We start from the raw sequence: 27,810 nt of genomic DNA, 5'->3' as shown, positions 1-27,810 counted from the left end.
ATTCACAGGTAAAGGGAAAACTGGTGAAGTGAAAAAAGTCCCTGAGTCAGCATCTTGACTGGCAAAGTCAAAAAACTTTGATCTCATACTATCACAGCTCCAAATGCTATCATTATTTAAGTCCTGAGTACCTTTGATTTGTACTAAAAATAGAGGTGGAATTCTGCACATTTTCCTTCTATGACCTGCCATAAAACTCAGCTTTGATGCAAAAATCAAAGCAGCGGGTCTTTCTCTCCACTTGACATGCCACAGATGTAGCTGGGTTTGCTTCATTACTTACTCCAGAGTCATATCAAGCACATTCTGAAGTTTGATAAGATGTGAGAATATAAAGGATATTATGTTGGGGGCTGATATCCCAGTTAGTTTCTTACCAGCTGTCCTTGCTGTGGCACAGAGCTCCAGCATGAACTGTTGCTGGAGGCCTTCACAGCTGAGCAGCTTGCATAGGATAGAATGAGCATAAGTTTGAGCTGCTAGCCCTGAAGGTTCAGGGTATCAAAAATGCCAGAGTATTAGCATGGAAATCAACTACTAATGTTGTAAAGCGTCTCACTGCTTCAGTATATGTAATTGAGTAGTTTAATCTTATTATCAGAGAATGAAATGCCTATTAGCTGAGAATAAAAATAAGGATGTTTTCTAGGCTCTATCTGTGGCTCTATATTTTCCCCTCCACGGAAGCTTGTCTTCCATAATTTTATAAAACCTCTCCTCTTGTTTTCTGGAGGAAAGAGCTCATACTACAGTGTCCCATTTGCCATGAACACTAGCAAGCCAACAGAATGTATTTTTTTATGGTCAAGATGTCCAGCAACTGCTGAACTCCACAACAATTGTCTGCCTTAGGAACTGAGCCGGTGGGCCAGGAGACAGAGAGAATTATGCCTGTTCATGCCAGAGGACATTGTTTGTCTTAAAGGCACAATTCGGCCATCACCTGGACTACCAGTTCATTCCCCAAATCTCCCCTGCCTTTCTTCAGTGCTTTATTAAATCACTGTTTCTTCAACAGGAAGCCAAATAAATCACTGTTCACTCTGAATATAGGATTGTTCATATTTAGAGTATTTATTGTGGCAAAACAATGAATAGATTTCTTTTAAAAGATTTTTCCATGTTTAGGAACAAATGGACTCTACGTGAAGAGGGGAAAACTATCTTGTTTTGGAAAGAACACTGAATAAGGACACATGCAAAGTTCTAACATCTTTTAAATCATTTTCTCCCAAAATGTATCATTAGTTTTGTTCAGCTTTTCTAGTTTGTAAACAACTATGTAATCAATGAAAATATATTTAGCCTACCTTTAAAAAGATGTTTCCAATATTAATTGATAATAATAGTAAAATCATATGCAAGACAAAAATATTAAGATCTAGCATGCTTGTCCCTTAACAAGTTCTATTCCAAAATTATATTACATATATTAATTTCAACTTTGTAAATGTTCATAATCTCAAATCTTTGAGTAGTCAGACAGTGACAAAAATTATTAAGAAAGTGGACAATGTTTCTGTATTGTGAATGTTATTCATTTCAAATGTGACTTGCTAGTAAAGTGCTGTTACAAGCAAAATGAAATTGTTAGTGTCTATTGAAAGAAGATGACATTTTAGTAATATTCAAATTGTACTTGTTTTTGGCAAATAGTTAAAAGCTTAGACATGTTTGTTTAACCACCCAAAACTAATTCAGTATAAATAATATTGGTTTCAATAAGTCTATGCTAAAAGGCACATACTAATGTTCCAGCAGTTCTTTCAAGTGAGCTTTTGTATGTAGAATTTTAATTGTGCTTTTAAATAGTTACTGATTCAGTATGACCTTGAAAGTGACATTTGTGCATGTCTAAAATACCTTCTCACAAATGAATCTCACACTCTGAAGGTGTAATTTTGTTAAGATTATATGTATCTATATAACTATGCTTGTTGATCTCTATAGATCTACATAGATATACACATATACATATATTCATACATACACACACAAAAGGGCTTCTTCTGGAACAGCAGCAGAAAGTGCAGTCTATTTTTTTACATGTCTTCATAAGAGAAAGTTCAGGTATGATTTGTCTTGGGATTTGTGAGATCCACGGGATTATTTGTGATATTGCATGTGCCCCGTATTACTCTCTTTCCTTACAGGCTGCTTCAAGCTCACTTCACTTCCAGAAGAGATGATTGGCAAATTATTTTCCATGTGATACTGAATAAGATGACCCACACTATCAAATATATGGTCTTTGGTTCTCACCTAGTGGAAGATGCAAAAGAATATATTTAAGGTTAGACTGTGCTTATAACTTGTTGGACATGAACCTATCACATTAAAAGGCACTTGAGCAGGATCATGAGGCTGTACACAGCAATTCAGACCTATCCTTTGACCCACCATTAGCTCACATGAAAAGCAGTGGAAAAGTAAAGAGGCTATATTTAAACTGGGCTGATTCTGCATTCTGCAGGGGAATGAAATAACCTTGTGTTTTCCTCCACAGAGAGAGATATTTTCCCCTAATCTCATTGAGGATTACTTTTCTGATTTACTTTGTCTTCAGAAATGTCACTCAAGACTGCTCTTCTAACCCAGAGCAGAAGAAAGTAGAATTGAAGTGACAACAAACCTTTTCTGTATCCAGAAATTCATAATTAAGGATAGGGTTATTTTTTCCTAGCACTAATAGTTCAAAGGACGTGTTAAGTGTATACACTAATTATCAGCACCTGGACTAACAGTATTTAAGTTCCTCACTGCTACTTCCATGGTACTTCAGTGCTTATAAGTTTTTGAACTTTCAAACCGACTGCAGCCCCTGCCTATATTTAAATTAACGTGGATAGAATCAAATAAGTTCCACTTCATGGAATGCACCCTTGCATTTTGATTTAAATATCTGAGCAGCACTGAAATTTCATTAAATTAAATATTCATACCTTGCCCTCAGGATCCACCAAGAGTAGATGCTTTGCCTGCCCTCCCTGAAGTCCACTAAGGACATACTGACCAGGTGACGTTGTGCTCTCTCGTACCAGAAAATCCCCGTCATTCACTAAGAGGCTCTCTGCTGCTTTCCTGTTCAATTTGCCATGGTAACAATCTTCATTCTTTAGCTGTTGCTTTATTTGTGGCAGAACACAGAGACCAGCTGTGTTGCTTGTGGCACTCTGCTGAACAGGTTCCGGTAACTCTAAAATTAAATGAAAGGGAATGTATTGGACACTTCACCTAAAACTTCATCCTAAAAGGATGCAAGCCAATATTTTTAATAGCTTTTAAAAAATTCAAATGATTCAGTCTTGAAGCTGTGATCAAACCATCCTTACAGACTGTAAGAATATGCATACATGAATGCTCATGACCCTCCAGTGCATTAGGCAAAATTATCACACCACCTCTTCCCCTACCTTAGATGGGAAAGCCTTTGGTCGCTAGGCAACAGGGATTAGAAACAGGAAATTTTCTGATGCTGTGCTAGCTTGGGGTTTTATTTCTTTGTATATGAAAAGCAAATCTTCCCTGTGAAAACAAGATTTTTGCTGGCTTTTTAACTTTTTTTTTCCCCTTAAGATCTTGTTTTTCCTTCTTCCTTAACAAGCTCTGAAGAGATTGTCACAGATGATTTGGAGTGTCATGTTGAGTGGCTCCAGCTATGTGCAGGAATGTAAGACAACATAGCCAATGCAGCCAGAAGGGAAGGATTACAGCATGATGCATTTGCTGTTAAAAAACGAACAATTACCAAATGTACTAAAAAAACTGGGTGGTTTGGGATATAGCCAGTCAGACTGCAAATGATTCACAGGCAGGATTCTTCTAAGGAAAATAAGAGGATACCACTTCTTCAATGGAATTGTGCAACCTAAGGCTCCTCAGGATATAGGCAGTTCATTTTAGAGCATGATACAGTCCCAAGTTGGAAATGTCTCAACTATCACAGATTTCTTTATTGTGTTTTCTTTATTGTCCAGTCCTTTTCCCACTTTCTTGTGTGAAGCCAACTCTGACAGAAAATACTCAGTGGGAAACCATAAAAGGCAAAGCTAATAAAGTATATTCAATAAGGAGGACAATCAGTAGCAACTATATAATCATTTAATGGCTATCCACCACTTTGAGTCTATAAATCAAGTTTTGACATACATTTCATTGATACCACAGATCAAAAGGTTTGATTTAGAAAATATTGGATGAGATTCAATGGTCACTTAAGGAAGAACTGAGAAAAGACAGTCACAATAACCCCACATTAATCTTGTAGGCTACTGCCTGTGAAGCAAAGGCATCTGAGATCATGTCCACCTTAGAGTGGTTAAGACCTTGAGCATACAGGAGAACCCTCTTCCTTGAGGCAAGGTGCAGTCCCAAGCTCATATCATCCTAAAGACTTGCTTTTTAATACCTGTGGCACTCTATTTACTGTCATCAATCAACTACAGAAGATGAAATGTTACTCTGCTTGTTTACCATCACTACTGTTGCTCTTTAATCCCCTTTCTCTTGAATCAAACAAGGAAAAAGAACAACCAGGATAGATTTCTTCCCCCCACCTTTTCTGTGTTTCTTATGGGAAACCCAAATATTTCTCCATGCAGAGAGATGAAAAGCCCCCCTCCTTCCAGTGCTTAGGCAGGTACGGCATCACAATGGGAACCTACTGGCCTGGCGCAGAGGGCTCCCAGGGATCTGTGCTGTTGCTGGACCTCGGGCTGCACAGGCTGCAGACTGCAGGGACTGGGTGTTGATGTAACATGGATCATCAAAGAGATCTGCTTTGTAGGCAGGTTTCAATGAGGCAGGATTCTCTTTTATTGTCTTCTGTGATCTCTCATCACAATTACCTGCAATTAGTATATAGTATGCACAGATTTCCTTTTTTTTTTCTTTTAACTCAGCTTTAAGCAACTGTAAAAGCTGAAACAGGAATTATGTTCTTCTTTATAGCCCACTAAAGTAATTCAGAAAGAACAGAAAAATGTAAATGAATTTATTTTTCCATATGCCTAGAAGGCATGAGGTCCAAAATTAATTAGAATGAAGTTTTCAGAAATGTTCTGCACTGGTTCAGTTCTGCTTCAGTCAATGTCAGCAGTGAACCCCCCACAGATTGGAAAGAAATTAATACATATGCCTCTACAGAAACGCAAACTATATATGTTATTTGTTGCAAAACCCTTTCCTTCCTCTCTGCACCACAAAAAGAGCTTGTGGGAAGCTGAGCAATTCTCTCTCTTGCTATTCTGGTGGAGAAGGGAGAGATGGAGGAGACCGGTGCTTTGAGGCTCTGCCTGGAGAGCCAAAGCCACATCTGGCAGGTTAGGATCCAAGCCTAGGAAGAGGCTAACAGAATATCCCCTGCAGGGCTTGAAAATAATAGCACTTCAGTTAGCCAAATAGCAGGCATACTTTTGCTCTTCAACAAACGTTTTATTCATAGATCTATTCATTCATTCTTTTATTTGTTCACCCTCTCTTTGTAGAAACCATTTGATTCTCCTTTCCTTGAATTGGAAATAACACAAGAACCTGAAGTATCCCCTGCAGACAGCATAATGGATTGCTTCAGAGCCGTGCAGGTGGGAATTCAGAAAGGATCTCATTGTGCAGTGAAAGAGAGGAGCTGAGGAAATGCACTCAGGGCATCAGCTGTGGCAAAGAAAGTCCAGAAAGGGATAGAGGCTGATGATCTCCTGGGGTCCCTGACAGCAGGTTTTGCTAAAGGCAAATTGATCCTGGGCACAAAGTTGCCTAAAGCAGGGGAAGGGCACAGTCATACTGAGAAGCCAGGGATGCTGGAACCAAGGGCCCAGTCTCTGTTGGAACAACCCGATGCTGATACTTTGGACCTCATTGAGCATTTGTAGGAGAAGGGATATATTCAGAGACTGATAAGTAATGAAGTATCTTCCTTTTTTAAATGGTATGAAGAAAGGGAATAAAACAACAAAGAGTATGAAAGAGAATAAAAAAAATCACAAAGAGCTACTGTACAGTATCATGAGAAGTAAAATGAGTAAGTCTGCCAGCAGACATGAAGATAGATTAGTGGCCTTTAGAAAAGCTGTAAGGCTTTTTTGTCTGCCCTTCATCTAGGGAACTAAAAATGACCCACTAAGTAGAACACTTTTCACCATTGTATTGAAAGCCAAGGGGCAGCATTTCCAGGCAGCCTACCCTGGATAGTTCAGCGTATGCATGAGAAGGAAAAGAGAGTACGTACCCACAGTTTTGTTTTCTTCTGGACAATTTTCATATATATTGATGAAGGTTGGGCTGCCTGTCTGTAGAAAAATTTTAAAATCAGTCACATAAAGCAGTCCCCTAGAAAAACTCAGGTAACTCCAAAACATCCATGCATTAGTTAATAAACATGCAGGTAATTAAACATGTTCTTCACCAAAAAATTCCCATCTCCTTAAATAATATTTCACACTGGTACTCTTTGTTCTTCTTTTACTCTCCACATCTGGACTCAAAGCTCATATACCTGCCCAGTTAATGTAGTTAATGTTTAGTTTGTTTATGTTTTAGTATGTTTACAGCATAACTCCTAGGTAAGAAAGCTCAGATTTTCTAATAAATGTCCTTCATCATAAAATCAACTACAGATATCATGGTTTGAACGTGAAATGGTTACTAAATTGTCTGAGCAGCACTGAAGGAGAAAGGAAAACCAAAAAGTAACACCCCATGAGAAAAAGGCATTTGCATTTACAGGCAGGGTAACTCCTTGCAACAACACTGGTGAGCATCAGGTGCAAACTCTGGATAGAGTAAAACATTTTTAGAATTAGAGAAATGTTGTGGACGTGGGAACCTGATATGCAGAGCATGGTTCATGTTAACAAAAAATGTATGGAGCAGTAGCACAGGAACACGCAGCAGTTGACACCAAACACAAATAACACTTGGGAGCAGCAAGTTTTTAGACAGAACCACCTGGATTCCAGCAGGCACATCTGAGTGTACTCCCTCTGAGCCAAGTGGTGGTGCCTTCTTTCCTGTGCACGGAAAGGATGGTGCTCCCAAGGCCTCGCACAGCAGGCTCTGAAGTCTGTGCAGCCAGTCTGAACTTGTCTTGTTTTACCCCCTGGCTGGTTTTTATTTCCCACTATCCCAGACAAGAGTCACAGATATCATTTGCTGATTTAACAGAACTTCTTGAAATAATCCAAGAGTAATGAATATTGTATATATATTGCAATCAGTCAATGTTATATGTATAAGTTGTAGAGCATAATGGACAGAATGAAATATTTATTAGATCACAGAATCAGGAGCCAGGAGGTCCCAGATTTTGCAGATGTTCTCTCCAACAAGCCATTTAAATTGGTATCTATTTTCTTCTCAGAGCTAATGAGTGAACAAGGGAATATTACTTGGTCTCCTGAAAGTACTCTAAGGACAAACCAGTTAATATTCAGAAAGTGCTTTGGGATTCAATTATGTACTAAGCATCATTAAATCTAGCCTAAAAAAACCTTTTCCCAGGATAATCAGGACCTGGTTCTGATGTTAATGCCGTGCTTTAACACCACAGAAACATTTTATTATTCATTCCCATAATAGGCAGTGAATTTTTATCCCAGCAGATGCTGTACTTACTGAGCAGTACTGCTTTTTGCACTGGACAGGACACTTAGCCCTTTGGTCTGTCTGCACTTTCATTCGCATGTCTAACACTCCACCGGTGGGAGGTTCCTTCCCTGGAATTTCGTTGTAATATTCATGGTCCTCCCTCTCCTGTGAATTCCCAGCTGATCCATTAGCATTTGCTGCCTCGCTGAAAAAAATATGGGGGGGGGGGGGTGGGAAATTAAGCTTCTGATGTAATCAATTGCTTTCTAGTGTAGGCAAACATCCCGAGTGTCTGCACAAGGCACAATACACAGATCCGCCATATGGAGGCTGTAAAGGGCTTTGGGCCGGAACTTTCAGAGCTGTTTATTTTTCCAGTTACTTCTTCCTGAATTAAAATAGTCATGACAGTTTGGGGTAAAGGGAGGTACAGTTATTTCATTAGCACCAGGCAGCCCAGATATATTTTCAGGTCAAAGAAAAGGTAAGAGGCAGCTACTGAAACTATGAGAATTCCAATGCATTGATCATTAAGGTATCCAGAATGTTGACCATAAAAATAATTCGTGTGGCTTCTTGACTGAACTCTATAAATCTAGAGATTGCTGGGGGGTGGCCAGACTTCAAGAGAAAAATTTAAATCTCATAGCATTTAGTCAGACAAGCCTGCAACTGTTTTATAAAATCAAATATTGCTGAAAAAAAAAAAAAAGAGAAAAAAAAAAAAGTAGCAGTCCTCAGTGGCATTTACTCTGATTTTAATAACCACAATCAATATTCTGGTTCAGCTTGAAAGGAGCACTGAATGGCATGAAGAAGAGCGCACAATGTTTTTTTTGAACTAAACCAGAATGATGATAGTTTAAATGTACAGCTGATACACTGCAAAACAACTAGGTGCTTCCTGTACTGTCTCCGGTCCCAAAATAAAAAAACTCATCTGAAATCTTACTTCTCTGATTAACAAGAGTATAATTGGATAAAAGGCCATGAGCAGGAAAGAGATAAAGTTCAAGTAGTTGATTATGTGATATGCAGTACAAGTATTTGATTATGTGATTCATAGTAGTTTGGAAGGGAGTGACTCATTCACACAGCAATATCCGACTCCTCTGCCCAAGCACCATTCTCCAAGGCTGGCTGTGGGTTATGCTCAAGGAGGAAATCTAATTACCCTCTTCCATTTTTCCCTGCTCCTATGCTACTTGTGACATAACCTAGCAGGGTTTCTTAGGAAAGAAAGGCTTTTCCTCTGGTTATTTACCCCAGGAAAAACAGACCAGTTTTAGCAGTGGAATAGCAAGAACCACATTGAAATAAATATAAACTGGAGTTGCATTTATATAACAAAACCAGCTCTGCTGTGATGCATTAGGCCCTGTTCCAGTGACACTGCCTGCTCAGGACTCCTGTTCTCAGGGTACAGGTAAATAGTGCCACACATTTACCTACTCTTGGGAAGTAGCAGGTAAAATTGTGTTATAGTAAAAAAAAAAGCCTGAGAAAAATAGGCATGGCTAATCTGTGAGGAGAGCCATAAATTAGAGCAAGAATTGTGACCCCATTGCAATGGAAGAAGGGTAATTGAAATGGGGAATTGTGGTCCAGAAACTAATCTAGGCCCTGTATTTCGGGCAATGTGTGGAAGACAGGGCTTCACACTTTAAAATGCCAGGTGGTGGCTGTGCTTATTTCAGTTCACGAGGCTGATATAAGTCATGCCAGGTGAAAACTGAGGCTGCTGCCAGGACATGAGCAGAAAGGTGAAATAAAATGGCTTTTTTTTCCCCACCACACACTTTCCACAGCTGCAGCAAGCTTAAACTTGGCACAGGTCAGGACTGAGCTCAGTCTGTGTGTGTTTCTGCTATTTATAGACCTGAACTTACTTGGGCAGAGCAATTTGAACATTTGTTCAATTTGCGGACTTAAAATAAGGCTGCTTTATCTAAGGAACAATCCAGCTTAATTCTCTGTTCTGCACCTGTACAAATGTCACCAAAAAAAATGGAGTTCACTGGAATAAGCTAATTTTGGTCTCTTATACACTGCACTTACAGGCATAGAATTAGACATATTAGAATTATCCTATGTCCAGAAAGTATATTTAAAGCATCTTACAGATCGCTCTTTTGTGACTGAGAATGTGCTGACCTTTCATTAGATGTAATCAGGCTAGAGGGGTTCTTCAGGTACTGCCTGAACCGGAGCTCAAAAGCCTGCCCTATGGTGTTGATCACCTCCTGTGCCATCCCATTAGGACATTCCAGGATGTGGCATGCTGAAAAGAGACACCTTACTTTAATTAAGTAAATGCAGTTTATACCAGAAAGCAGAGACTCATGCTATATTGCTTATAGCAGAAAAGCAAGGCTCCTACCCCTTCATGGAGCCAGCAGCCAGTACAGCTTTAGTCTGACCTGCAGATTCCCACTTCATTGCACAAAGAACATGGCATTTATAGCCACAGCCTGCATACTATTACCCCTATACATACAGCAAAGCCAGAAATTGTACAGAGTATTGAGCTGTTCAGTAGCTTGTTTATTTTCAAACTCAAACAATTCCTTGTTATATACAAATAAAGCAATCATTTAAACACATATAACAATTGGAAGCTTGTTTCAATACCTCTCTGATTAACAGGGTCTTTTGCTACATATGCCACGTAGTCTGTTGTATCCTACAGGAAAGAAGACATCAAATGTCTTGAACACTGCAATTATGAACAACCCTATCACCACAGCACAGCAATTACATATAGACAGACATATTTTTTAGCTTTAAAATGCACACTTCTTTCAGGGAAAAGCAACCAGAGGTACTAGCAAAGTGAGCCAAGGAAAATATCAGTGACACACTGATGGCTATCAACACAGTAATAGTCCCATATTCTTTTTCTTCAAAAAAAATGCATTAGACCATTTAGCATCTTTTGGGTCTTCAATAAATCGTGTATTCAATTCCAGCTCTGTAGCAGGAGTAGAAACACAACTGTTGCCTCATCAGCAGGCAATTCTGCTCCTGCCACTGCTCCATGGAGCTCACAGCCTTTCCTGTGTAACACATCAGGGCTGTGTGACTGCTGGTCACAGCTTTTGGCTGGGACAGTCCTTACCAGAATCAGTGGAAGATAAAATAGTGCTAATGTACTACAAAGGATAAGTTTCCAATGTTCCCAGTTTGTAGCAATAGAGAAAAGTTAAACTCTAAAATTATGCAGAATAAAATGGGTTTCTGATCTCAATTGCTCCTGCACAATTTTTGTCTGGCTACAATCAGGTTAAGTTACCCTGCATCTTAAAGCTGCTGCTGAGCTCAGACAACCTCAGTATAATCAGTTTTCTATTTCTGATTCTCTTTCTAGCCAGCACTGAAATAATCCTCTTTTTCTAGTCAAACTGAAAAGGGAACTGGAATAGAAAACATTTCTAATGATACCGCAAAAGCAAAGAGTAGCTTGATAATTCAGTGTTATAGTCAAATTGGTGAGGTAATGAATAACATTCTCTTAATTATTAAAGATGCATTTTGTTATTTTGGATCTTCAAGGTAGGACAGGGAAAATGTAATTCACAGCTTAAAGGCATGGCTCTCTTGAGGGAAGATGCATCAGCTGGCAGGAAATAAGGCCCCATTCGCAATATGCACAAGAACAATCATTTAATAATTCACAATGAATGACACAAGAGGCAGGTCTTAGGGCCAGCAGAACTTGTCCCAGATATTTGGGGTTTTTTTAATCTCTGAAGTTATCATTAAAAAAAAAGCAGGCTAAATATTTCTTATGCATCTAGTGAACTCAATTTCCTTCCTTTTTCTTTCAAGTTTTTCTTAAAGTTCATAAATATTTTAGGATAGATATTTTAAAGTAAATCATATCTAAGGAGTGACTAGAAACTAAAGTAACTGGAGCAGTACCTGCTATTTTTTATGTCTTTTTAATGTTTATGCAGGTGCCTGGATGACTTTACTTTAAAAAAAAGCCAGAATATGCTTAATTATCAGGCAGAATAGTGCTAGTCCTTCACAGCCCAAAGCAACGCTGAAATTCACCTAGACCCTGAATGTGGGGCAAGTGGAAACACAGGTCCTGTGGAAACTATCTCCCATTTTAAATGTAAACAGAATTTTGAAAACATTAGCTGAACAAGACAACAAAATTGACCCTTATGTGAAGGGCTACTAGATTTATAGTTACCACTGATGAGCAAGACCCCTGTCTTACACATCCTCCCAGTAAGAAGTGCCAGCAGCTGCTCCACCAAGCCCGTTTCCTGCAGCACATCTGTGTTCATGCACATCTCTTGCTGGCCCTGCTATTAAGCACTGACCAAGCCCTGTGTAGCCAATGAAATCTGAAGTCACTGTGCAAGACCAGTGCAGGATAACAATATAAAAAAACACTAAAAAATATAAATAAGCCCTAAGGAATTACTTATCCAACCCAGATAGATGACATTTCCTGCTCACAATCATTGCAGTAAAGAGTCTGGAATAGAATAAAAAACCTCTGACTTGAAGTAAGAGGGCTTTTGAATGGACTGAAGCTCACTGATGGGCAACAGGAAAGTTAACTGTACGTATCTATTAAAGATGCTCTGAGTCGCTATTCCACATTTCCTTTTCAATGTCAGCCCCCCTGTTTTCTTGTATTGCTGGTCATGATCCAGAAGTGCAGTGTACTCTGTTAGTGCTTGTGGAAGGAAGGGATGAAGCAAAGTATTTGCAGGTAACAATTATTACATGAGTACATTATACCTGCAGAAGTAGATTTAATAAATCAATACTTACTGGGTCACCTCCAGAAGCAAATGAGATGGACTGCATGTGGTGGTTGGCAATAATCTGAAAAGCATAACAGACTAATTAAACATGTTCTTGGGCCACACATTAGAAGACATCAGAACATATGTCTTCATAGAACAAGCAAGTATTCATAACAATCCCATTTATTAATTTATGCATGTATTATAGGAAGGAGATAAAAATAGGAGATAAAAATATTTTTGAGACTATCCATTCATGTTTAGCAATGTCTAGATCCCTAAGTAATCTTCCTTAAAGGGTCTTCAGAATTAATTCAATCACCAACTTCTAATTGTACGCAAAAGGAAGGGAAACCTGGTGTCTTAATCCCCTTGTGGAGCAGATGTCCAATGGACATGAGACCTCTGCACTACAGACAAACCCCTAAGGACTCCTTGATGCTCAGCATGGAACCAGCTCAGTGCAGCATTCCTCAGAGCCAGTGAGCCAAAACAACTTCCCTGATGTTCCCCTGCTCCAGCTTGAAGCTTGAAACTTGCTGCTGGCCCGGGGTGAGATGACTCAGGGAGCCAATACCAACATCTGAAGGAGGAATTAAGTGGGCAGGACTGAGATTCTTATCATATCTGCCGAGAAGGAAGGGAGCACAGCCTCATTCCGAGCAAACACAGGCTCTCAGGAACACACGTCAATGGAGCCTAGAAACTTTACACAGTATAATTGATTCTACACATGTATTATCCAGCTGTAAAACAGCTTTGAATGACACCAAAGTCAAGCTCTGACTTAAAATCTATATACTTTTTTTTCCCTCCTAGGACTTGTCATAAACTACAGTTGGGACTAGTGCCTTGTTCATTAGGTACTTTACAGGCAAACACATCCAGAGAAACAGTTTGCCAGGTGCTCAAGGATCCCTCCCCATGGAACACCATCATGGACAAAAAAGACATGTGCTGTATGTCAATTCCTCCAAAGTGCTTTCATTTTTAAATACAGAGGCATCATGTAATTCAGCTCCACCAGACACCCACAGGTCTGCTAAAGGGTTCTTCTTTCCCTTTGGAGGGCACAGCCTTCTGTCAGAAGCCACAAAGGAGGAGAAAACTGTAGCATGGAGAAAAGGACACTGATTACATGTATCCTACCTGCTGTGTGTCAGCATTAATCAAAGTGAGGCTGCTTGTTGAAATAGTCAGCTTTATATTCATGCCAGAAAACTGAAGGTTACTTTTGCCAAGTACAGAAGACAGAAACTTCACTGGAGGCTTTGAACAAAGAAACAAAAGAAAGAGGCTGTCAGCCCAGTCTGTGAGGGGCAGAAACATATCAAAGTCAAGGAGCTTTAATGGTATCTTATTGAGACTTTCAATGGAGCAAGGATAATGGCTTGATCAAACACAAATGGATCTAACAAACATCAGCTCTGAATGCAATACTGGTACGAATGGGTTTTATGTCAATAATGGGAAAAAAAAGTTTTAAAGCAAAATCCCAGTGAGCTAAATGTTATAGCTGGCTCAGTAATTCAGAATGTGCAATTTTCTTTCTGAACTCTTCTTTGTTTCTGGAGGATGAAGTGTTTCTGGGTAAAGCAAATAACTCTCCCATGTATTCCTTTTTCAGGATCAAGTTCATTCCTCTTGAGCGCCACAGTTACAGAAGGAAATCAGTAAGTTCCACTGGACACAACCCAACAGTAACCCTGATGTTGCCCCTCATTGCATCCAAGTTAGTTAATAAAATCCATTAAACACTGCCATTTTAGTTTTGTTTCATTCTTTGTATATGTAAATAAGCAGCAGATAATCTTCCAGTGAATCAGCTCCCTCTTGCAAACCAAAAAAAACAAACAAAAAACCAAACAGACAAACAAACAAACAAACAAAAAAATCCAATAATTTAGCAGCCAAAGCCTAAAACTTGTAAAGCACCACACACTGCAAGAGCTGGTAGAAGCAGGAACCCTGTGAAAAGCATTAATCCTAAGAAAAATAAAGTAGGGCATAGACTCAGCCCTAAACCAAGCAGGCTAAACACTCTGCTACCAGCACTTCCATGTTATCCAGGCTGTTTGGATGGATTAATGTGAGCTAATTCCAGCACCGACTGAAGCCTGTTAGGGAATCATGTATCCAGCTTATCAAAAGCAGATATAGAAAAATAATTGTTGAGCTGAAACAGGATTTACCTTCCGCTTTTTTATAGCTCCATTTGTACCCAACACAGCTTCACACAGTCGGCTTATTGCTTCCCTGCAAATAAAAAATACAGCACAAACTGTTGGATCATTTCACATGCACCATCTGTAACAGAGCCAGCAACTCTGCAATTTATTGTTATCAGCCCACTTATGAACTCTTAAATCTTCTGGAAGGTTTTTCACAGTTTCTTTCCTTCCACAGTTAAAAAAAAAACAAACAAACAAAAAAAAAAAACCCAAAACAAAACAAAACAAAACAAAAAAACCCAAAATAACTATTTAACAAAATACAGTGATTCAGCAGTCATCTCCTCAGGCTTAGGTCCCATATTGGACACTTTGAGCCTCAGCCTTCCTCTTGCGGCTGAATTCAGACTTATCTTCCAAGGCTGGGATTTTGTTTGGTTCTAAAGGGGAAGGGAGTTTGTTTAATTATTTGTTTGTATTATTGAATTATTATCCAAAGACATAATCAGGAAACTAGTTGGTTGGGAAAGTTTTTCTGTTTCCAGATTCCGGTGTGTGTGTGGGAGGAAAACACCACTAGCCTTCACCTCCTGAGAAATTTTTAGTTCAGAAGAGCTGAAAAGTATCAGGGGACCACACAATGACAAGAGGCTCCAGCAAGGTATGTCCCATGAAGCAGAGATGCCCAGTGAGGAGTGTGTTCCCCCAGGACCCTGCGGATCAGAGAGGAGGTAAAGCCAGCCTTTGTGAACCCCAGCACGGCTGCTCAGTGCCCCACGGGCTGCCACACCAGTGTGTGCTTGAAGGCACTGAAGATCAGTGATACAGACTGGGGCTTCCTGGCAGGAAACAGCCTGAGAAATTGAACCTGGATGCTGTCAAATGAATGGAGACTTCACCCACAACAAAATAAAAATAATATTTTCTGGGTGAAAACAGCAGGGAAGAAAAGGGGTCTCATTGTGGACTACACAAGATGGGTCAGAAACCCAGCCTTTTACACACTGATCCTTCTTAGCATTTAAAGGCAAAGTACTTCCCCCTACACAACCGAAAATATATTTTTTAAGCAAATTCCTGATACCCTTCTTGGTTAGCTCCTATTTTATTTAGCTGCTACCAGGAGGAAGGCCAAACATGAAAAAAACAAAAAAAAAGGGGGGGAAGGCATCCTGCAGGATGATCTTGCAGATTCCAATAATCAGCTTGGAAAATGAGAACTCATCTTCTCATTCAATATTAAAGGAAATTAAAATCAGAGCCAAGACATTAAGGCTACTTGGAGCCTTCAAGTCTAGCCTTACCTAGAAAGAAAACCAGATACAGAACAAATTGGAAAAACAGGGAAGTTGTTTCTTTTGATGACAAATGAGTTTTTGCACATGTCAGGCAGCCCATGTGAAATCAAGAGTTGTTGGCAGAGTTGCCAGCCACAGAGCCTCCTGTACAAGCTAGTGTGGTGGCTGCCCACTTCACCACACTCTCAAGCAACTATCCAGTAAAACAGGAACCAAAAAGTACTAAACCATTTCTACTTAATAGTTTCTATTACCACTCTTGGTAGGGGAAATAGTTGTACAGACATTTTCTGCTGCATACCTCTGGGTGATTTTCCAAGTGATCTAACAAAACTTTGCAAATATTATTTTAAAGGTGTGAAAAGCAGGAGTTTGGTAACACCTGCTGCTACAATTGAATACTTTCTACATGCACTCATTTCCACGAACTAGAAACTGCACCATACACTAGGAATAAAAGAAACTCTGGATGCATCCATGATAAACTGAAATGAGTGACCCATTTTTGGCATCCATAAGCCTTTAAACCAGCTTTTTTTTTTTTGCTTTTTTTTTTCCCCAGACCCACTCAGAAGTACAGTCTACAGTATTTCTCTGGGTCTGCAGCCCTGGAGTGAAACCTGTGGCAGACACAGCTCCTGCTGCTCCCAGAGCGTGCCCCTGCGGGAGAGAGCGCCTGTGGGCAGTAACACTGAGCCACTTTGTTTATTGTTCCCCCAAAATGAGAATAAAAGACGAAAGATGGGCTGATGTAAGCAAGCAAGCATGCTGTTGAGGATTTGCTTTTAAGCATCTAGGGCCCTGCCTACACCATGTAACAGGAAGGGATTATGTGGCTCAACAAAGTTGAAATTAATCTTCCAAACAAAGTCAGCCTTCTTCCAGCAGCCCTCCCTGGCTGCACATTTCAGACACCCTTCACCCCTCACTGCCTGACCATTTTCGAGTTTGCAACTTGATGCCCCAATCCAAAATACAGAATTCCTTTTCCCAGAAATGCCCAAATTTGATGACTAATAATCAGCTTGATTTAATAGAAGTGGGAAATGTGTAAGAGGAAAAGAGCTGAAGGGCTGGACAAGAGAAGCACACATCAGGGTACAGCAAAGGCAGGACCTGCCACAGCACAAGGGTGACAACCCAAACACCTCTTGTATCCAGAGCAGCAAGCACAGGCTAACTATTATAAAAAAAAATAAAAATACAAAAACCCTCAAGCAGAAGAATCTGTTACACTTATTTTTTGGTGTGACTTTGGTCATCTACATGGAGTTTGAGATCACAAATTCCTGCAAAATGGGAGGGATGTCCCTAAGAACAAGTTGGGTCAAGGACGGGCAACAGCAGAGCTGAAAAACTTGCAGTGGAATCTCCTCACCCTACAGCCACCGAGGGTAAATAGCACCTCAGGGCTCGGCCCTTCTCTTGCTGGGCTGTGGCCACACAGCACCTCTGCATCCCACGGTCATTCACAGCACCAGAGAGGCCACTTTCTGCCTTCCCTAAACATGTGCCTGCCAAGCAACTGAAAATGCAAGTCCAGCAAGAAAACAGAAAGTAAATCCTCCATGTTCATCTCTTTGGCCACTCCTCACCGCACTTTGGCAACAAGAAATGTTGATCTTTTCAGTATTCATGAGGTAGGTAGATATTATTTTCAGTTTTAGATACTATGAGGCAACTAAGCATGCACATACACATAAAGCAAAGCAGGGTGCAGACATAACTAGAGACACTTTCTACATCCCTTTAAAACAGAAGATGCCTCTTTGTTTAGTGAAATGCCATAGAAGTAAAAATATTTTTTACCCCAATTCAAATAACAGGCATGGTTAAAATGGGATGATTTCCAGCAGCTCCTTGGTTGGCGCATTGTGCATGTGTCTATGAACTTACTCCCCTGAGAGAGCAATAGGGGAATAATCAATGTTATCTTTGCTCCAGTCAGCTTGTCATCGATAGAACTTTAAAGTCTGCATGTGAGAGCTCAGCACTTCAGCGTTTGGTTTGCAAACAGTTTAAGTTTTGAATTTCTCATGCACAAAAGAGCCCGTTAAGGTCAGCAGTGGCATTTTTTTAGGTGATGGAAATATTTCCATTGTTAAGTTTTGACATAGTTCTGCTTAACAAAACCTTACTATCTGGCTCAAATTTAAGTTGGCAAGCTCTTGTCACACAGTAATTCATATTCATTATTTTCCAGACAAACCATCCAAAGCTCTGTTCTGTCAGAACAGCAGCACACACCTCTTGCAAACAGGAGATAACCTCACCCTCTGGCTGAGCTGTGAAGAACACAGTGGCCCAGGCTGGGTGAATTACATGGCTCTTCTTGGTCTGTGAAGGACTTGCCTGAGAGAATTATATTGGAATTTCAGGCACTTCTTCATACACACATGCAGGACCTGGGTGAGTGTGTGCTTATACTAGTTGTAAATGTCAACAACTGCTGATTTTGAATATAAAACAAACAGGACAGCTTTCAAGTGAAGTCTATAGGCATTGAAGGACTCGTTTTTCAGCTCCTTTCAGTTGGTAAGTCTGGGAAGCAACATAAAGTAGAAAATGTTTATATGGTATAAATGTGACACTAATCCCTTCATTTTACTTTCCTTTCTCCATGACTTTTTGGATAGAAACTTGAGGAAGCAAAGCAGCATCTGAAAATCTCCCTCCAGAAGGAAGAGCTGGGCAGGAGCAGGAAGCCTCAACCACACTCCTGGCATCCTCATCATGAGCTATGCCAGAAAAGCAGATGAGAGGACAAGGGAACATGTCTAAGGCCAGGTCAAGATAACCTGCACCCACCCACCTCTCCAAAAAGCTGTTGGGTGGCTGCTGGGGCTGCCTGGCAGAGCACTAGTCCTGACTGCTGGACCGTGAGCACATCGCAGCACCATGCAGCACTCAGAGCTGGATAGAGGGTGATTGTTTTGAAAACTCAAACACTCCTGCACTGCCAGACTTACAAGAATAAATGTAAAAATAAAATTGTGCTCTTCTATTTCTGACAGAACATTTCAGCCACCCCACAGGTGTGGGGCTACTAACAATCTACACCCAGAAACTGGCAGCAACCTGCAACAGAAGTTGCAAAGTTCTCATAAGACCACAAAAAATATTTCACATTTTAACCACATCCCCAGTTGTATCTGAGAATCAAATATTAATCTTTTTCTGATTCGCAGCCTAAAAACTTAGGCTTGCAGTACAGATGGAAACAGCTGTATTTCAACATATTTTCCTTGTGACTCCACTTCCAGCTGAGCCTGGTCTTGATGCAGATGGGGTCAAACGATGTCATACATCTGATAAAAATTCCTTAGATGGCCTTGCTGGATTGAGGGACTGATGGTATTTTCTGCATCAGGTGGGAAGCAGCATGGCAGAGAGACCCATGAGCATCCTGGCTCTCCACCTTGGCCACGGCACCCACAGGCACAGCAGCAGCAGTGGATTTCCCTGGTGCCTTGGGAGAGCCGTGCAGGCAGCGCTGAGCCACGTGCACAGCCCGGCTGCTGCCGGTCCCCAGCTGGCTGGGGATGTCTGCTCTGTGCTGCCACTGCAGGGGGAGGCTCTCTGAGCAAGAACTGGGAGAGAAATTACGTCTGTGCCTGAAACAATTCATTTTCCAATGCAAATAGCCTATTGTAATGATGAAATAATTCAAATCATCACTTAGGAAAAAACAAAACAAAACATGCAAACTCCTATTCAAAATTGTCTCAGAGCTTGGCACGCACCCTCAGCTTTATATAAAAAATTAGCACTCGGGCTTTTCATTCTTGGTCTGAATCTCAGTTTATACCACCTACCTGGTGACTTGTGTTCGTGTGCCAAAGTCCAGGGATCTCATTGACTGCAGCACTTCAATACAGCCCATGTACTATGGAAAACAGACAGAGAAAAGGAGGACTGTTAATATCTGGTACACATGTAAGAGGAGGATAACAGGAGGAAGTAAATGTGATTATTGTCCACTAAGTTTATGCAGAACCACACTCTAAATGGAAAATCAAATCAGCCATCCTAAAGCAGCTTCCTAAATAGATCTTGTTTTACTAAAAGTGTAGAGAAGAGTAATAAAGATACCAATGGCTTAAACACCATAGGACCAAAAAAAAAAAAAAATCACTCTGAGGACATAAAATCCAATTATTCCTTTTTTTCCATTTCTGCTTACTCTCATTTATTAGCTGGTGACACTGAGTTGGGAGGAATACATGAGGAAATACTGGAGAGAACAGTCCTCGGGAGCAGAGAGGCTCTGGAAGCCCCTTGAGACCAATGCACTCAGAGCCCCCATGCAGAAGGGCTGAGTGTCCCTTCAGAGAGGAGGAGGCATTACAGGCCACAACGAAAACCACTGGCTCCACACTGCTACATGTCTGATGACAAATAACATCTGCAGAAGATGAAGGATGTGAAGTTGCAATTCCAGCTCACAGCAACACCTCTTAAGAGCCTACACAATAAACTGACCTGCTTCAAATTAACAGCTGACTGCCACACTTCTGTTGTATGGGACAGAGCTGGAGCTTTTTCTGTACTTATTTGGGATTTGTATATGCCTAATTCTCAGAAATATCAAGGATGTGATGGCATATCCCCAACCATATCTTACTAATTTTTCAGCATTTCCATGGATGTCCATCTCTCTGTTGTTGAAGCAGTCTGATCTCTTAATTTCAACAGGCTGGCACGGGTCTGGATCTCTCATTATTCCTCTTAGAACCATCCTGCAGTGCTCACACAGTGCCCGAGGGCTGCAGTCACAGCCTGCCTGTGCAGACCTCTCCTGCAGGAAGTCAAAGCCTCTGGGACACAGAGACAACTTGGAAAGCCCAGGCAGGGACAGGCATACTCTGTCTCCTTGTCTGAGCTGATGGAGGAAGCATTCTGTGTCAGAGAAAGGTACCATATTTAGTTCCTCTGCCTCACTTTGCCTGTAAATCAATTTTTCTGCTGGGCCATTCAGAGAGGGTTGGGTTTAGGTATCTGTTTCAGCTTTGGAGACTTTCAGAAATGAGTGTGTGAGAAAGAGAATATTATATGTGCAGTCAGGGATTCCACAACAATTGTATTATCCCTATTTTGCTTTCTTTCCAGATAGCAATGTAACCCTTGGGAGAACTCCAGAATTAGGTCAGAGACCTGGAAGGACATCAATAAGAATCTGAAAGGTTGGCAGAACTGCTTCCTTAATGAACATTTAATGATTTTGAGAGCTATCTGCCTTGTTAAAGATATTCCTGCTTAACAGGAACAAAGCAAATGTGGAAAATATGTCTAGAGCCTCAGCTTGTAGCACAGCAACAACCTCTGATCCTACAGTATAAGGTCAAGCATCCTGTGAGCTGGTTGGCTACTCCTCTCTCCTTGAAAAATGAAAAAATTTAGAGTAGTTAAGTCATATGCTGACAAGTGAGTCCCCATTGCATCCTGAACAGATGCGTGGGAAGCTACTCTAAGCAAGGATGAAAAATCAATAGTAGGCTTTTGCATAAGTGACCCTGAGTGAAGCTGAACTTATCAATGATTCACAAAAGACCTTGTTTTTTTCCCTTTAAAAGCCTGAGTAGGGAAGTGCATTAACATGGCACTTCACTGCATCTCTCATTTATTTTAGCTGTTGCTGGTTATCTGAACTGGCAGAGCTAGTAATGGCTGAACCTTCACTTCACAGTACAAGGGTACAGAGAACCAACAGAGCCTTGGGCAGGGGGATGATGTGGGGCTGGGGAAGGGCAAGTCAGGGTGACAGAGCCTGGGAGAAGCCTATGAAGCACACAAAAGGACAATGGAATACCAGAAGCCTATTCAAGAAAACAAAAGATGCTCTCCAAGGAGAGAAAAAAAATTAAAATTAACAATAAACAAAAATATTAATCCTGCATAATCTGAGAAGCAGCACAACCAATGCATGAGAGGAAGGGGACAGCAGGGGAGAAGGACAATGTTTGTCTCAGAGAATTCTGCACCCAAACTCCTGTTCAGGTAGTGCCCCTACTCCCCACCCTGTACACCCCAAACAGCACCTCCCAGGAAAACCTAATGGGCTTCTCTGGTGATGCAAGGTGAAGGCCAGCTCCATCTTTCCTGCTGAAGGGAAGGTTAAACTAAAGCATGAGCAGGGCAGCTACCACAGGTGCCTGGGAGAGGAAGCCACAGCAGCCCACAGCTCTTGCTCCAGTGCAAGCTGGTGCTTTTGTGAAAACCAGCTCCAAAGGTGGTGTCCAAGCAGGGACATTCATCTTCTGAAACCCACAGAGAGAGGCAAGGCCCAGTTCACTGAGCTGCTAGGCAAGCTGGACAAAGCTGGACACAGGCCCAAGGGTGCACTAACCAGCCTGGGGCAACAAGCAGAGATGTAAATGCAGAATTCAGCTACCAAAAGAAAAATAAAACAGCAACAGTGAAAGAAGCCAAGTCCTAAAGACCTGACATTGCTAATGAAAGCGGATGCTGAACCCACTGTTCTGTCAGCAGCAGGATGGAGAGCTCTTGCCAAGACAAGCAGCAGCTCTTAGGAAGGAAAGACTCACTGGCCCCTGCTGGAAAGGGAACTGCTCCACTAATGGCAACATGTGCAGAGACACCCCATCTGCCTGCAAAGCTCTGTGGAGAGCACTGGCACCAGGAATGCTTTGTCCCTTGGTGTTTGGGTACATCTGGGGCTGGCTTGCATTCCCCCATGCCACCAGGATGGCAGGGAGGTGGTGGGAGAAAACAGCAGCTATTGAAGATGCACGGACCTTTTCACATCTATTTACATGGGATGACAAAGTGACTGCTAACAGGATGAGGGACTGTGTGGGAGGAGATGTGAAGGCACCAGGCAGGGCCCATGTGAATAAGCAGCACATGGCAGGACAATGCAGAGTGCCAGGCTCAGAAACCTGTTGTGAGATCTCTCTGCTTTCACTCTAGCTGGAAGGTAAAGTGCTGTCTTCCCTCCATGGACACCACCAGGAGCTAGCTAGGGATGTGGGGAAGGAGCAAAGCATGATTACTGTATTTTTGGTAGGAAGTTTTCTCAGCCCTTCCTGTGGTAGCCTTGGGGTTAGAAAGTCACTGTGCCCACTGGAAAGCAGAGACCACCAGAGCTCCTCTGGCAGTGGCACTGCTCCTGCCAGCACACAGACTCCACTATGCCAGTTAGCTCAGCTGTTCATCCTGCCTCACACACCAGGGTTTACTGGGCTGGGGTAAGTGCTCCCTAATGCTGTTAGCAGCCACCAGTCAGCTAATGAAGAACTTTGGCCCAGGTTTGCACCCTGCAGGACATTCAGCTGGCTCATTCCTCAGGCTGAACCACACCGGTTTCCTCCAGCAAATACCAACCCCATCCAGATCCAAAAGCAAAGCCAGCAGAACCTCTCCCATCCCCACCACAGGAAGCAGAGAGGCCAAGGCAGCCCACAGCACACCACTGCAGACGTGGGTGGTACCCCCAGGGCACCTGTGAGACAGCACAAAATCCAGGCAGAACCAGCTGGAAAATAGACTAAATATCTTACAGGACGAAAAAAGCCCATTAAAGATCTTTAAGCACAAACCCACCCCCTCCCAGTAGTTTGTCAGTGCTAGCCTAACTCTCCTCATGTGCTTGCTCTCATCTTCCCCCCTGCAGCAGCAGCAGTGCAGACAGACAAGGCCCTTGGTCTGTCCCACTCCTCATGCCCACACAGCACAGTGTCTTCCCTAAGGGCAGCAAGCCAGGGTTCTTTGTGAAGAATAGTTTTGATAAATGAAAAATTTTTTGGGAAGGTTTGACCCTTTCATTCATAGGTTTTCAATTTTTATATATATGTATATCCTGAGAAGAAAAAACAAAACAGGGAAAAATCATAAATACAGACAGGTAGAAATATTTTCCATTTCTTTATAGTTTTATTTTCTGGAAAACCACTTATTGCAGCGCTGCACTCAGGCCAGGTCTCTTAACAGAATTGTTCTCGGGCTGTGATAAAGCAGCTGGCCCGAAAACACGCCGGTTCCTGCGAGGAGCGATCCCCAGAGAGGTGCGGCTGATGCCGGGGCGCATCCCCAGGGCTGCTCGGAGCCCAGAGCCCGAGCCCAGCGCCGCCCCGGCACCCCCGGCTCATGATTCACAGCTGCGGCTCTGAAGCCATGAATCACCGGAGCCCATCTCCTTCCTGCGAGAGCCCCGGCTGTGCATTCGCGTGTAGTTATTTATTTACGACGGGCGATGCAGAGCAGCTCTCCGGGCGCGGTGTCGGGGTGCTGCGCGCCAGGGAAGTGGCTGAAGCTGAAACACCACAATATTTCCCTGCCCTGAGCGTGGGAGAGGCGCTGGTGGCAACCTGTGACCGAGAAAGGGCTGCCCTGGACCCCCCTCCCCACACAGAGAGAGGGAGTAACTGCTCCAGGCTGACCTGTCGCATCCTCCATGGACAACAGCAGGACTGTGCAGGGCACCGGTGCCCACGTGTGCTTTGAGGGTGCAGTTCACGTAATTCTGAACTACCGTGTTAGAAATGGTCAGGTTCCTTTTCATCTAGAGACATGTAACTGATTTTAGAAATATATGATATCATATAGCTATGTGCATTCACCATCAAATCACTAGCAGAGGATCAACCTGTACGTTGGTAAAAGCCCTTTAAGACAAAGGATGCTGCAAATAACCTTTAGCATATTATTTTAAAGTATGATGGTAATGTAATGAAAAGTCTAGGAATAGTATTTCCTTTTCATATTTCAGTTAAGCAGCACATTTTTAAAACTAATCATCTTTGAAAGACTCATGTTTTGATTTAAGCTCAGGTAAAGAGCCTTACTCCATGTTAGGTCCAGTAAACATCATCCTTGCTATTCTCAGAGAAACCACTGATGCAGGACAGTGCTGAGAGACAGATCTTATCCTCCTTCTCAGCAGCAGCCACATCCTTGGCACTCCCCAACAAGCAAGAGTGAGGATGGCAAGTGCCTCTTGGAATATTCCTCAGGCTCATCATATCCATAACAAACACCAGCAGGAAAGAGAAGTGCCATGGCCACTATGGGTATCATTTAGAGACAACCTCAGCTCCAGATGGGCAGCACTAAGGGGTAGAATGTGAGCAAGGACATGGTAAATATCCCCCTTGTAAAGCCTGCAGCAATCTGTGTACAAAGTATGTTTGGAAACAGCAGCATGAGAGTCAGAGCTGTCCAGGCTCCTCTTAAAGTATTAATATTTGGGCTCTTTGTTATTTGCACGAGCATTTTGAGGGACCAGGTGCTGTTATAGGTCTCAGCTTCCTCACCAGGCCCAGGTGACACGTGGCTGTGACACAGGTGCCCTGTCACCACCAGTCACGCCCGGCCACAGCCACCTCCCCAGGGGACACAATGAGCCCAGCATTGCTTCTTTTTAAAACACCACCAAGAAAATTTCTGCCTCACTCCAGTCTGCAGGGGACAGCTACTGTCCTACAGTATTTCTTTAATTCACCACATTATTGTCTTTCTAAAATAACTGTAGATCCTCTCCATGTAATTGCTGAATCCTCCTCAGACTCTGATTAGGCTGTAAAGGCCAAAGATCTCTTTGCAGCAGCAGTCCAAATAATGCAGACCTGACCTACCTCCTAAAAGGGTCTCTGTGGAGATCCCAGCAATCCCATACCCCAACAGGGCACAAGAAGCTGCATGGGGAGAGTGAGTGCCTCCAAACACACAGAAGGGAGGGCAAGGACCAGGGTGAGGGGGTAAGGATTGGAAGCAGCTCCAAATGCCCAGCCTTTGGTCTCTCAGCCCCACTTTGCCTTCAGGTGAGACCATCCCTCTGCACCACAGTCCTGCCATGCTGCACCCCTGGCCACTTTCCAGCCCATCTGAGGCTTCATCAACAGCTCCTGAAGAAGTCTGGTGGTCTCTGGGGAAATGAGTACATTGTTCATCCTGTCACCTTGCACATCCTCTGATGCTGAAACGCCCAAACCCCCACACTACTTATTTACCAATCTGCTTGTTATTAATGAAAGGGCTAGCTGAAAAAAGATACTAAGAGTTTGGCCAGGACATGTCAGCAATGTTCTTGCAGCTCTGCTTGGGCTGGTTCCTGCAGGCCTACAGTCACGGCAGCAACATAACCAGGAAGATGAAGGGAAAAAACATCTCCCTGTTGCATTGTGAGGCTCATGCCAGGGAACCTCCTTCTGAGATATTGCCCACAAAAGGAAAACCAGCAGAAAACCATACTAGAAATACAACCTGGGCAGTGCCTGCCCCACAGCCTTCCTGATAAATATTTCAGCAGCATGGGCCAGAATGCACCTAATGCCTGGAACTGCTCTGTGAGGGATGGGAGGCCATTACATGGAACTCCTTTTCCCTCCAACATGCAGAATAACCCATTTTAGTTACAGTTCAGCAGCACTCCTCAGAGAATCTACACAGTCCTTTGGAACTGAATGTTGTGTTACCTCTGGGAGCAGCTGGGGTGCTTTTAGCTCCCTCAGTTCAATGCCACAGCCCTACGTACAGCGGAACACAGGAAATACATGGGAGAGTTCAGTGGTTTGGGGCACGGACTCTAGAGGTGGGAAAATGGAGGTCACCCAGCAGCCAGCTGAGCTGTTTGCTTTGTCAGAGAATGGAAGCCCAGGGAGAAGTACTCACCCGCACACTGTAGGTGGTTCCTGGCTCCTGGCTGTATGTGCTTTCACTGCCCGGTGCCAGGCCCCTGTCCTGCCTGGCCACAGGAGCGGCCTCCTCAGCTCCCGGCACAGCGCAGTCACCTGCTGGTTTTGGGGTTAGGCCCAGCTTGTCCAGGTCAGGCTGGGGATATGAGGCCGACAGGCAGCTGATCTCAGGTGAGGTCGGGCTGCTCGGGATGGTCACGCACTCCGTGAGTTTCATTCGTGGCACCTCTTTCGTTCCCAGGCAGAAGCTTTTCAGCCCCGGCAGATTTGATGGGTTGGCGAGTTTGATGTTGGCCATCCGAGGGATCAGGGTGCACAGCGTGGTGCAGGTGTCCTGTGGCCCCAAGGAGACATCTTCTGTCAGTAAATTGGGTGTTGAAGAATGGGAAGAGGAGGAAGAACCTTTGATATTCAAAGACGTATTTTGAGTACCTTCATCTAGGGAGGTTATGGAATCATTCCTGAATCGGCTGTACTTAGCCCTGTGCAGCATTCCTGGATGTCTGAATAACCCTACATACAGGACGTGTCCACCGAGGTTCTGCTGGCTGCGTTCTCTCATAGCCTTGGCAGGTCTATAACTGGATATTCTTGCATAAATTTGCTCTTGTAGATAAATTATATGGAAATCAAGCAAGTCAAACAATTTTCTAAACAGAAATCTATTGGGTATTTTTGCTGACTCCCTCTTGAATGGTTTATTTTCCTCAATGAACGAGGCTTAAAACTGCATGGACATCTGGCATTTTGTAAGCAGAAATAAAAGCAGCATACAGGAAAGCACATCAGTGGTAAAGCAGCTTAAGCTGAAGAGCCACTATCCAAACCTGTCTTCATTCCTGCCTCAAGCCAGGCACTAAATCCCACCTAGCTCTGAAGACTCACAGCTGTAGCATCAATAATTGCGGAGTCCTGTCTGCAGCGAAAGCTCAAGCATATTCCACACAAAGCAGAGCAAGACAGCTACAAGCCCAAACGTATTTTCAGACCGGCATGAACCCCGTAAGGTGCCCGGCTCTCTGCACTTCCACCGCCGCTGCCCCCGAGGCGAAGAGCATCCCTGCGCTGCAGCTTCTGCCCCGCCGTCAGGCAAAAGCCCAGGATTCTTCGAAAAACACTGAGCGGCGTCGGTCTTGCTAATTCCTGCTGGAAAGTCCTTCAGCACCATAATAATCCCGAAACAACCGAATATTCCTGCGGCTCCGGGGCCGTTTCCCGCAGCGCCGCGGGGCAGCAGCTCCGCAGCGCCCGGGCCGCCCCCGCCGCCGCCGCCGCCGGTTTTATGAATGAAGTTTTTTTTTGTGAATGGGCTCGGCGCGTGCGGGCGGGCAGCGCC

At 42.9% G+C, this 27,810-nt stretch overlaps 1 protein-coding gene across 2 annotated transcripts; it reads right to left on the bottom strand.

The window, feature by feature from the left end:
- Positions 1 to 1,050: 1,050 nt before the first annotated feature.
- Positions 1,051 to 27,810, bottom strand: SHC4 (SHC adaptor protein 4). Of its 2 annotated transcripts, XM_088063301.1 has the most exons (13): positions 26,907 to 27,032; positions 26,452 to 26,808; positions 19,638 to 19,708; positions 14,546 to 14,609; positions 13,503 to 13,622; positions 12,379 to 12,432; positions 10,216 to 10,267; positions 9,739 to 9,865; positions 7,612 to 7,789; positions 6,227 to 6,287; positions 4,665 to 4,847; positions 2,943 to 3,196; positions 1,051 to 2,262 (listed from the first exon to the last, which is right to left on the bottom strand). In XM_088063301.1, the coding sequence occupies exons 1-13, from the start codon at positions 26,910 to 26,912 to the stop codon at positions 2,107 to 2,109; spliced, it is 1,683 nt and encodes a 560-aa protein (XP_087919427.1). In that variant the 5' UTR covers positions 26,913 to 27,032; the 3' UTR covers positions 1,051 to 2,106. The 2 variants fall into 2 exon arrangements, with proteins under 2 accessions (XP_087919427.1, XP_005521570.1); XM_005521513.3 differs by having other exon boundaries at positions 26,452 to 27,810.

The sequence above is a fragment of the Pseudopodoces humilis genome, chromosome 16, assembly GCF_049639895.1.
Source record: "Pseudopodoces humilis isolate 2021_Gansu_Grassland_sample_001 chromosome 16, ASM4963989v1, whole genome shotgun sequence".
Classification (NCBI taxonomy): domain Eukaryota; kingdom Metazoa; phylum Chordata; class Aves; order Passeriformes; family Paridae; genus Pseudopodoces; species Pseudopodoces humilis.
Note: the sequence above shows the minus strand (reverse complement) of the source record. Positions and strands in the feature narration are given on the sequence as shown.

Coding starts and splice junctions, on each gene's coding strand:
- SHC4 (XM_005521513.3), bottom strand. CDS start 27,036: ATGAGAGAACGCAGCCAGCAGAACCTCGGTGGACACGTCCTGTATGTA. Junction 19,709..26,451: donor GAACCACCTACAGTGTGCGG/GTGAGTACTTCT, acceptor TGTTTTCCATAG/TACATGGGCTGTATTGAAGT. Junction 9,866..10,215: donor AGACCCTGTTAATCAGAGAG/GTATTGAAACAA, acceptor GTCTCTTTTCAG/CATGCCACATCCTGGAATGT.